The 10,305-nt window shown below is 53.9% G+C and overlaps 2 protein-coding genes and 2 long non-coding RNA genes across 4 annotated transcripts; 2 read left to right on the top strand and 2 right to left on the bottom strand.

The window, feature by feature from the left end:
* Window positions 1-386: 386 nt before the first annotated feature.
* On the top strand, window positions 387-1,436 carry LOC132077832 (uncharacterized). The gene is made up of 2 exons (XR_009419116.1): window positions 387-570; window positions 1,048-1,436. It is a non-coding gene; the product is annotated as an uncharacterized LOC132077832 (long non-coding RNA).
* An 18-nt stretch (window positions 1,437-1,454) lies between these two features.
* Window positions 1,455-2,209, top strand: LOC132077624 (COMM domain-containing protein 4-like; the record flags this gene model as incomplete). The annotated part of the gene is made up of 3 exons (XM_059479439.1): window positions 1,455-1,517; window positions 1,761-1,795; window positions 1,894-2,209. Coding segments are annotated over 3 exons (414 nt in total), but the record flags the coding sequence as incomplete, so codon positions are not given.
* Window positions 2,210-3,891: 1,682 nt separating this feature from the next.
* On the bottom strand, window positions 3,892-4,646 carry LOC132077623 (COMM domain-containing protein 4-like; the record flags this gene model as incomplete). Its single annotated transcript, XM_059479438.1, has 3 exons — window positions 3,892-4,207; window positions 4,306-4,340; window positions 4,584-4,646. Coding segments are annotated over 3 exons (414 nt in total), but the record flags the coding sequence as incomplete, so codon positions are not given.
* An 18-nt stretch (window positions 4,647-4,664) lies between these two features.
* Window positions 4,665-5,728, bottom strand: LOC132077513 (uncharacterized). The gene is made up of 2 exons (XR_009419073.1): window positions 5,531-5,728; window positions 4,665-5,053 (listed from the first exon to the last, which is right to left on the bottom strand). It is a non-coding gene; the product is annotated as an uncharacterized LOC132077513 (long non-coding RNA).
* Between the last annotated feature and the right edge of the window lie 4,577 nt (window positions 5,729-10,305).

Raw genomic sequence — 10,305 nt, 5'->3', positions numbered from 1 at the left:
GCCGAGGCAGCGGCAGCGGGGACGCTGCTCCGCCGGCTCCCAAAGCGGCGGTGGCGGGAGCGGCGCCTCAGACGTACGGGCGAGCGGGGCCAGTCTGAGGCGGCGAGCCGCGACTGAGCGGGCTGAGATCGGCGAGACCGCTTCCGGTTTGAAAGGGCGGCTGTGATTGGACAGGGCGGACGGAGAAAGGCGGGCCGTGATTGGCAGGCTTAGGAGCCGTCAGGCTGAGGCCCGTGGGAGCGTGGGGCGGAGCTCGGGCTGCCCGAAGGGCTCGCAGGCGGCGGCGGCGGCGGCGGCGGCGGCGGCGGCGGCGGCGGCGGCGGCGGCGGCGGCGGCGGCGGCGGCGGCGGCGGCGGCGGCGGCGGCGGCGGCGGCGGCGGCGCTCGCCAAACCCCCGTCCCCTTCTCCGGCCTTCTCTCGTGCCCAGGTCCCGGCGAAAAGACCCCCGCAGAGCCCCTACCGGAGCGCCCCATCGGCACTCGGGGCAGGAGGCGGAGAGGAGTGTAGCCCGGGAGGGGTTCCGGGTCGTCTTTGCGGCAGCAGGGCGGACTAGGGAGCGGCGGCGATTTGGTGAGGAGAGGGCTCGGGAGCGGGGAGGGCGTGCAGCGCCCGCTGCGGGCTCTGGGTGCCTCTTCTACCGCAGTGCTTCCGCTTCTGCGGGGACTTGGCCTGCCCCGACTGGCCGAGATCAGCACCCTGGCCAAAGTTAAGTGCCCGCGTCCCCCTGCCCGCCCTCCGCCTGCTGCGGGCCCGCTGCTCACCCTCGTCGTCGGATGTTATAGATGATAAAACAATATTGGCTTTCACATTCATAGATTAGCTTTTTGCATTACAAGTATTTTGATATGGTAAAACTTATACTTACTTTTAACTGCTTTGTATAGTGTAATATGCCAGTTTATGTATGCACTGTATATTTCATATGAATAGTAGCCTGATAAATATATCGTAGGCTTTAGCAAAATGTTGAAATAGAAACTAAAGTACTTCTATGTAACTAACTCAGAAAATGGTGTAAAGCAATTATTCTGTTTATTATAACTGCAGACTGCCCCTACCAAGTGATAATAGTGACAAAAAGAGCTTAAGCATCCAGGAAGCATTTATCGACTCTTATCGGTATTATCAGGGAGTGCGAAGCAACAGGATAAAACTACAGGAAGAAATAAAATGTGTAGACCTCATTTACAGAACGTTCTGCAGACAAGTCAGAGGTTAAAACCAAACAAGAGAGTTCCTGGAACATCAAAAAGTCAAAGGAATGTTTGAATAATGTGTAAGTTAATGAATATGCATGTAACCTCAGCAATGTAACAGTATATAGTGAACATGTTTTTAAGCTACCTCTGTGCTCTTTGGCTGTGTGCTAAAAGCATCCCAGTGCTGGATTATTTTGTCCTTTTATCCTTTAATAAACTTTTAAAAATTTTAAAGAATGAGCTCTGTTTATCACATCAGTGAAGCTTAAGCTGATCTGCATCCAGGTGTTTTGGGACCTGCTGGGGCAGGCCACCGAGGTAAGTGTGGGGCTACTGCAGTGGAGGCCAAGTATTTCAACACAATAGCATAATCAGCAACGTTAATTAATTTTGTGTTCCTCATGCAAGCCTCAGCCTTAAGAACTCTACCAGCCTCTAATAGGATTAATAATACGCATAGTAAGTGTTACTAGTATTAATATTTAGGTAAGGATTGTTAGTGTTAACACTGGTACTAAGTATGTTAGCTGGTATTTACTGTGAAGCTCTGCTCTCCCACAGTATGACAAGGTCCTGAAGCTGTTCTCAGGTGCACAGTTAGGTGAGCACTGCTGTCCTTACCACGGTCCCCCGATGGAGCCATGCTCCAGAGACGGGCAGCAATGAATCTGCAGGTGCCTTCCCAAGGTGACAGAGCTCGCCCTCCTTCCCATCTGCAGTCAGGGGATGTGAAGGCAACCATTGCTGTCCTCGGCTTCATCATCTCCAGTGCAGCCAAGCACAGCATAGACAATGTGTCTCTGTCAAGTGAGCTGCAGCAGCTGGGACTGCCCAAAGGCAGGGGAAGCCCTCAGGGTGGCACCATCAGCCAGACCTGCTGGGGTGTTGCTTACAGTTCCCAGCCCTGCCTTCTTCACACCCAGATGGAGGGCAGGCTGCCTGCTGTGCTGTCCTCCATCACCTCCCTTCTGTACATTCCGTCCCTGGGGGCTCCTCAGGTGCTTTGGTGAGGTTTGGCAGCTGCAGGTCTGGTGTGAGCAGAGGGATTCTTCTCTTGTCTCCCCTCATAAGCAAAGCATGCCAGCCAGCTGTGCTGTTTTACATGTCACTGACCCACAAAATTGCAGGAGACTGAGGACTCGTAACAGGTGCAGGACAGGTTCAAAAGGAACTTGGGACAAAACCTCTGTCTTTGTCAGTCCAAAGGGACAGCAGAGCTCACATCTGCTCACAATAATCCTCTGGAGAGCGGAGCAATGTTTGTATGGAAAGATGACTGGGGGTAAAATCAGTGGAAACCGAGTTACATTTGTATCCTAACAGGATACAAATGTAGGATACAAATATCCTACATTTGTCCCCTATAATGGGACAGAAATTTTAGGGTAAAATACAGGAAAACAGTAGTCTTTTGCATCTGCATATCAGCTGTTGAAATTTTGGGTTCAATTTCTTGAATCACAAATGTCATAGGATTCCTCCCAGATGGCAGCTGCCATGAAGTATGGCTCTTCTTGGTCTTGAGTTTCAGGGGCTGCTTCCAAAGTGACCTACAGACATTGGAATGAAATCATTATTTACTGTGTAAAGGAATCGCTCTCCAAAGCATCAGCCAGGGTCTAAATGTGCCATTCTGCCTTTTAAAAGTACCAACATCACAGGATTTTTCTCAGATTAAAGCTTCCATGGAGTCGGATCTCTCAAGCCTGGCCCTTGAGAATTGTGGGCCTCCTGTGAACTGGTCTTGCCAGAAGGGCTTGCTGAGTTTTCCACTGTGTGGAAAAGAGATCCCATTTGGAGCCTGAAGCCTCGTGTTTCCTGTAGGATTTCCACTCCTAGAATTGCACACTTTGAAGGATTTCTTATAGCTGAAGTTTTCTGGGAGCTAGGACTCTGGCTGGATTTGGGTCTCTGGACTCTCAGGTGAAGTGACCTTGAGACACTAGGGCATGCAGATTTCCTTGCTGTTGAAGAGCTATTGTTCGCACCCAGGAGCCATGGTCTGAATGGGGGTGTCACCTCTTAAATTTGCAAATGTAACAGGATTTCTTCTAAATGAATGGTGCTAAGAACATAAGGTCTGGCTGGCTTTCGACTTAGAGGCGCCTCCTCTAAATTGGTCTTCAGATGCTAGGTTGGAAAGTGTTCCTACATATGCCAAATAGCCCTTGCTATGCAGTTAATAAGCTTCAAAGTACCATGGAGTAGCTGCCCCTGCAAAGATTTTGGCAGAGCCTGGTTGTGGTGCCCCATTCCACTCCACCCCCCTTAGCAGGTCCTTATGGTTGTATGGGGAATCATTGTGGAGCATGCCAACCCAGCTCCATCCTGGGAACAGCACCTGTATTTTACCCTAAAATTTCTGTCCCATTATAGCTCCTGTTAGGATACAAATGTAACTCGGTTTCCACTGATTTTACCCCCAGTCATCTTTCCATACAAACATTGCTCCGCTCTCCAGAGGATTATTGTGAGCAGATGTGAGCTCTGCTGTCCCTTTGGACTGACAAAGACAGAGGTTTTGTCCCAAGTTCCTTTTGAACCTGTCCTGCACCTGTTACGAGTCCTCAGTCTCCTGCAATTTTGTGGGTCAGTGACATGTAAAACAGCACAGCTGGCTGGCATGCTTTGCTTATGAGGGGAGACAAGAGAAGAATCCCTCTGCTCACACCAGACCTGCAGCTGCCAAACCTCACCAAAGCACCTGAGGAGCCCCCAGGGACGGAATGTACAGAAGGGAGGTGATGGAGGACAGCACAGCAGGCAGCCTGCCCTCCATCTGGGTGTGAAGAAGGCAGGGCTGGGAACTGTAAGCAACATCCCAGCAGGTCTGGCTGATGGTGCCACCCTGAGGGCTTCCCCTGCCTTTGGGCAGTCCCAGCTGCTGCAGCTCACTTGACAGAGACTCATTGTCTATGCTGTGCTTGGCTGCACTGGAGATGATGAAGCCGAGGACAGCAATGGTTGCCTTCACATCCCCTGACTGCAGATGGGAAGGAGGGCGAGCTCTGTCACCTTGGGAAGGCACCTGCAGATTCATTGCTGCCCGTCTCTGGAGCATGGCTCCATCGGGGGATCGTGGTAAGGACAGCAGTGCTCACCTAACTGTGCACCTGAGAACAGCTTCAGGACCTTGTCATACTGTGGGAGAGCAGAGCTTCACAGTAAATACCAGCTAACATACTTAGTACCAGTGTTAACACTAACAATCCTTACCTAAATATTAATACTAGTAACACTTACTATGCGTATTATTAATCCTATTAGAGGCTGGTAGAGTTCTTAAGGCTGAGGCTTGCATGAGGAACACAAAATTAATTAACGTTGCTGATTATGCTATTGTGTTGAAATACTTGGCCTCCACTGCAGTAGCCCCACACTTACCTCGATGGCCTGCCCCAGCAGGTCCCAAAACACCTGGATGCAGATCAGCTTAAGCTTCACTGATGTGATAAACAGAGCTCATTCTTTAAAATTTTTAAAAGTTTATTAAAGGATAAAAGGACAAAATAATCCAGCACTGGGATGCTTTTAGCACACAGCCAAAGAGCACAGAGGTAGCTTAAAAACATGTTCACTATATACTGTTACATTGCTGAGGTTACATGCATATTCATTAACTTACACATTATTCAAACATTCCTTTGACTTTTTGATGTTCCAGGAACTCTCTTGTTTGGTTTTAACCTCTGACTTGTCTGCAGAACGTTCTGTAAATGAGGTCTACACATTTTATTTCTTCCTGTAGTTTTATCCTGTTGCTTCGCACTCCCTGATAATACCGATAAGAGTCGATAAATGCTTCCTGGATGCTTAAGCTCTTTTTGTCACTATTATCACTTGGTAGGGGCAGTCTGCAGTTATAATAAACAGAATAATTGCTTTACACCATTTTCTGAGTTAGTTACATAGAAGTACTTTAGTTTCTATTTCAACATTTTGCTAAAGCCTACGATATATTTATCAGGCTACTATTCATATGAAATATACAGTGCATACATAAACTGGCATATTACACTATACAAAGCAGTTAAAAGTAAGTATAAGTTTTACCATATCAAAATACTTGTAATGCAAAAAGCTAATCTATGAATGTGAAAGCCAATATTGTTTTATCATCTATAACATCCGACGACGAGGGTGAGCAGCGGGCCCGCAGCAGGCGGAGGGCGGGCAGGGAGACGCGGGCACTTAACTTTGGCCAGGGTGCTGATCTCGGCCAGTCGGGGCAGGCCAAGTCCCCGCAGAAGCGGAAGCACTGCGGTAGAAGAGGCACCCAGAGCCCGCAGCGGGCGCTGCACGCCCTCCCCGCTCCCGAGCCCTCTCCTCACCAAATCGCCGCCGCTCCCTAGTCCGCCCTGCTGCCGCAAAGACGACCCGGAACCCCTCCCGGGCTACACTCCTCTCCGCCTCCTGCCCCGAGTGCCGATGGGGCGCTCCGGTAGGGGCTCTGCGGGGGTCTTTTCGCCGGGACCTGGGCACGAGAGAAGGCCGGAGAAGGGGACGGGGGTTTGGCGAGCGCCGCCGCCGCCGCCGCCGCCGCCGCCGCCGCCGCCGCCGCCGCCGCCGCCGCCGCCGCCGCCGCCGCCGCCGCCGCCGCCGCCGCCGCCTGCGAGCCCTTCGGGCAGCCCGAGCTCCGCCCCACGCTCCCACGGGCCTCAGCCTGACGGCTCCTAAGCCTGCCAATCACGGCCCGCCTTTCTCCGTCCGCCCTGTCCAATCACAGCCGCCCTTTCAAACCGGAAGCGGTCTCGCCGATCTCAGCCCGCTCAGTCGCGGCTCGCCGCCTCAGACTGGCCCCGCTCGCCCGTACGTCTGAGGCGCCGCTCCCGCCACCGCCGCTTTGGGAGCCGGCGGAGCAGCGTCCCCGCTGCCGCTGCCTCGGCAGGCGCTGTTGCGGACGGGAAGGGCGGCCGGGAGCTTCCAGTTCAGGTCCTGGTCGGGATCAGGTTCTGGTCCAGGGAAGCGGGCAGGCGGCGGGCAGCGGGCGGACGCGGCCACAGCAATGGCGGCGGCGGGAGCAGCGCTTGAGGGGACCGCGGGGAGTCACGGAGCCGAGCGCGGCGGGAATTTGCGGGCTGGGATTGGTGGAGCCGGCAGGCGCCGCCTCGGGTTGTGATTGGCTGGCTGTCCGCCCGTGGGGCATAAATAGCGGGCGTTGGGGCGGCAATGGCTTCAGTTCGGCGGTGAAGCTGGGAGCGACGGGAGCTGCGGATGCGCGGTCCGAGGAGCGGCGCTGCGCCAGGACGGGACCCCCGCGGCAGCTGATCCGGGGAGCGCTGGTGAGCACGGACGCGACGCCTGCGGCCGTATCTGGGGCCAGCCGTGTCCAGTTCTTTCTGCCGCGCCCTGCGTGGCTCGGGTAGCCGGCAGCTGGTGTGGGGCCTGGAGTGGCGCGGTGCGGGGGGGGGGCACTGCCTGCTGTCACTGGGGGCTGGAAAGTAGCCGTTTCGCGGTTTCTGGATTTAAAGAAATGTTCAGAATACGAGGAATAAAGCTTGCTTTTTGTATTTTTATTACTTTATTTTGTTTTTACTTGTAATGCTTTTTTTCTTAATTGTGTTATTATATTATTGCCCGTTTTAATACATCTTTTTGGTTTGATTTGTTTTCTTTACTAGATATCTCATGTTAATTCGGTAAGGGTTGTGGGACTGGGGCTGAAGCACCAGTTGTGAGAGCAGTGGGGACATAAAACCCCAGGGTGTGGAATAATGATTTTGGCATGAGCCAGGCCCAAAACAACGTGGAGTGGTGGAAATGCTGAGGCTAGATAAATGCCATGGGAGGAAGGCATGGAGCTGCAGCACTGGGCCTGCAGGTTATGCCTGGGGGTTCCCAGCCCCTGCCCTGTGGTACCAACAAGGGGCTGAGGGTGTGGGGGCTCAGAGGGTTCTAGGGCCCAAGAACCAGCCCAAGAGTGCCTTTTGGGATGGGGGGGGGGCAGGAGTCCAGTGGCTATTGCCAGCCCCTGGAGCTGCCTGAGGGGAGGTGAGGAGGCCTTTGTGCAGGTGCTGGGCTGAGAGCCAGGGTGAGGGGGAGGGTGGATGTTGAGCTTCAGGCCTCCAGTGTCCCCAGAGTTGGGATGCCACTTAGGGTTGCCACTTAGGGCTGGGTGGGTGGATGGGACAGCTTCTAGAGATACTGAAATTGTAATGATGGCAGTAACTGATTTGTGGCCTTATCAACAGCCCCAAGGTGCAGTGAGAAGCATGAGCAGCTTTTAGCTGCAGCCAGTAGGAAGCTGAGGAGCTGGAGCTGCGGCAGCAGACCTGGAGGAGACAGAAATATGGTAGGGTTTGGTGTAAAACCCCCGTGGGGCTGGGATAGGGATTGCGGAGCGGGGAGGTGAACTGCATGGTTGGAATTGAAATTGCTGTAAGGGCTGTGATCAGAGCTCAAGAACGAGAGCTAAAAGAAAGATCCTGTCCTGAGAAGCACAAGTAGTATTGTGTGGCACTACTGTGAAGATTTAGAGCAGAAAGTGCAAAAGAAGAGCTGGCAGTTAAATAAAGCTTGCGGAACTGGAGCTGAAATCACTGGGGACGGGGTGGGGACTGCAGTGCTGCAGAAAGAGTCACTGCTACAAGAGATACTCACTGTGGATCTGAGGACTAATCGCAGAATGGGACACAGCTGGAAGAAGAGAGCTGGCAGTAAAATAAAGCTTGTGGGGAAAGAGCTAAAAGGGCTGAGATCACTGGGCCTGGTCTTGTCATTGTGCGACTGGAATTGCGGCAAAACACATCGCAGCAACCTTAGGGCTGGTACCTGAGACTGTAGCGTTCTTGCGCCGAGATCACTGTAGGCCCGTGACATGGGTGCAGGGGCTGGGTAGTGCCGCTAATAGTAGAACCGGATGTGCGGGGTGGCGAAAGGGAGGCTGGAAGCTTGCGCCTGAAAACCCCGTCGATGGCAGAATATTGCCTGCGCCTGTGATGGCACCTCTTGGGGCGCACTGTGGGGCTGGGAAGTGGACTGCGGGGCTGGCAACGTCAATGGAAATGGCAAAGGCACTAGACCTGTGAACGGGGCTGTGGGCATCCAGGAGAACTTACGCAGGGGGTGGCAAAGTGACTGGGGACTGCTCGCTGGGGGCTAAAATCACTGCAGGGCTAGCATATGGATGGTGGGGTGGGCTTTCGGAGGCTGGTGCGGGAGCTGAATTGTTTCCAAGCTGGAGCCAAGAGCCAGATGCTGGCATTTGAAGCTGGAAAAACACAGAGCTGGAGCTGCAAGAAGAGAGCTGGCAGTAAAATAAAGCTTGTGGGGAAAGAGCTAAAAGGGCTGAGATCACTGGGCCTGGTCTTGTCATTGTGCGACTGGAATTGCGGCTTAACACATCGCAGCAACCTTAGGGCTGGTACCTGAGACTGTAGCGTTCTTGCGCCAAGATCACTGTAGGCCCGTGACATGGGTGCAGGGGCTGGGTATTGCCGCTAATAGTAGAACCGGATGTGCGGGGTGGCGAAAGGGAGGCTGGAAGCTTGCGCCTGAAAACCCCGTCGATGGCAGAATATTGCCTGCGCCTGTGATGGCACCTCTTGGGGCGCACTGTGGGGCTGGGAAGTGGACTGCGGGGCTGGCAACGTCAATGGAAATGGCAAAGGCACTAGACCTGTGAACGGGGCTGTGGGCATCCAGGAGAACTTACGCAGGGGGTGGCAAAGTGACTGGGGACTGCTCGCTGGGGGCTAAAATCACTGCAGGGCTAGCATATGGATGGTGGGGTGGGCTTTCGGAGGCTGGTGCGGGAGCTGAATTGTTTCCAAGCTGGAGCCAAGAGCCAGATGCTGGCATTTGAAGCTGGAAAAACACAGAGCTGGAGCTGCAAGAAGAGAGCTGGCAGTAAAATAAAGCTTGTGGGGAAAGAGCTAAAAGGGCTGAGATCACTGGGCCTGGTCTTGTCATTGTGCGACTGGAATTGCGGCAAAACACATCGCAGCAACCTTAGGGCTGGTACCTGAAACTGTAGCGTTCTTGCGCCGAGATCACTGTAGGCCCGTGACATGGGTGCAGGGGCTGGGTATTGCCGCTAATAGTAGAACCGGATGTGCGGGGTGGCGAAAGGGAGGCTGGAAGCTTGCGCCTGAAAACCCCGTCGATGGCAGAATATTGCCTGCGCCTGTGATGGCACCTCTTGGGGCGCACTGTGGGGCTGGGAAGTGGACTGCGGGGCTGGCAACGTCAATGGAAATGGCAAAGGCACTAGACCTGTGAACGGGGCTGTGGGCATCCAGGAGAACTTACGCAGGGGGTGGCAAAGTGACTGGGGACTGCTCGCTGGGGGCTAAAATCACTGCAGGGCTAGCATATGGATGGTGGGGTGGGCTTTCGGAGGCTGGTGCGGGAGCTGAATTGTTTCCAAGCTGGAGCCAAGAGCCAGATGCTGGCATTTGAAGCTGGAAAAACACAGAGCTGGAGCTGCAAGAAGAGAGCTGGCAGTAAAATAAAGCTTGTGGGGAAAGAGCTAAAAGGGCTGAGATCACTGGGCCTGGTCTTGTCATTGTGCGACTGGAATTGCGGCTTAACACATCGCAGCAACCTTAGGGCTGGTACCTGAAACTGTAGCGTTCTTGCGCCGAGATCACTGTAGGCCCGTGACATGGGTGCAGGGGCTGGGTATTGCCGCTAATAGTAGAACCGGATGTGCGGGGTGGCGAAAGGGAGGCTGGAAGCTTGCGCCTGAAAACCCCGTCGATGGCAGAATATTGCCTGCGCCTGTGATGGCACCTCTTGGGGCGCACTGTGGGGCTGGGAAGTGGACTGCGGGGCTGGCAACGTCAATGGAAATGGCAAAGGCACTAGACCTGTGAACGGGGCTGTGGGCATCCAGGAGAACTTACGCAGGGGGTGGCAAAGTGACTGGGGACTGCTCGCTGGGGGCTAAAATCACTGCAGGGCTAGCATATGGATGGTGGGGTGGGCTTTCGGAGGCTGGTGCGGGAGCTGAATTGTTTCCAAGCTGGAGCCAAGAGCCAGATGCTGGCATTTGAAGCTGGAAAAACACAGAGCTGGAGCTGCAAGAAGAGAGCTGGCAGTAAAATAAAGCTTGTGGGGAAAGAGCTAAAAGGGCTGAGATCACTGGGCCTGGTCTTGTCATTGT

This window comes from Ammospiza nelsoni, chromosome 10 (assembly GCF_027579445.1).
Source record: "Ammospiza nelsoni isolate bAmmNel1 chromosome 10, bAmmNel1.pri, whole genome shotgun sequence".
NCBI lineage: Eukaryota > Metazoa > Chordata > Aves > Passeriformes > Passerellidae > Ammospiza > Ammospiza nelsoni.
This window is presented reverse-complemented; position numbering and strand designations above follow the sequence as displayed.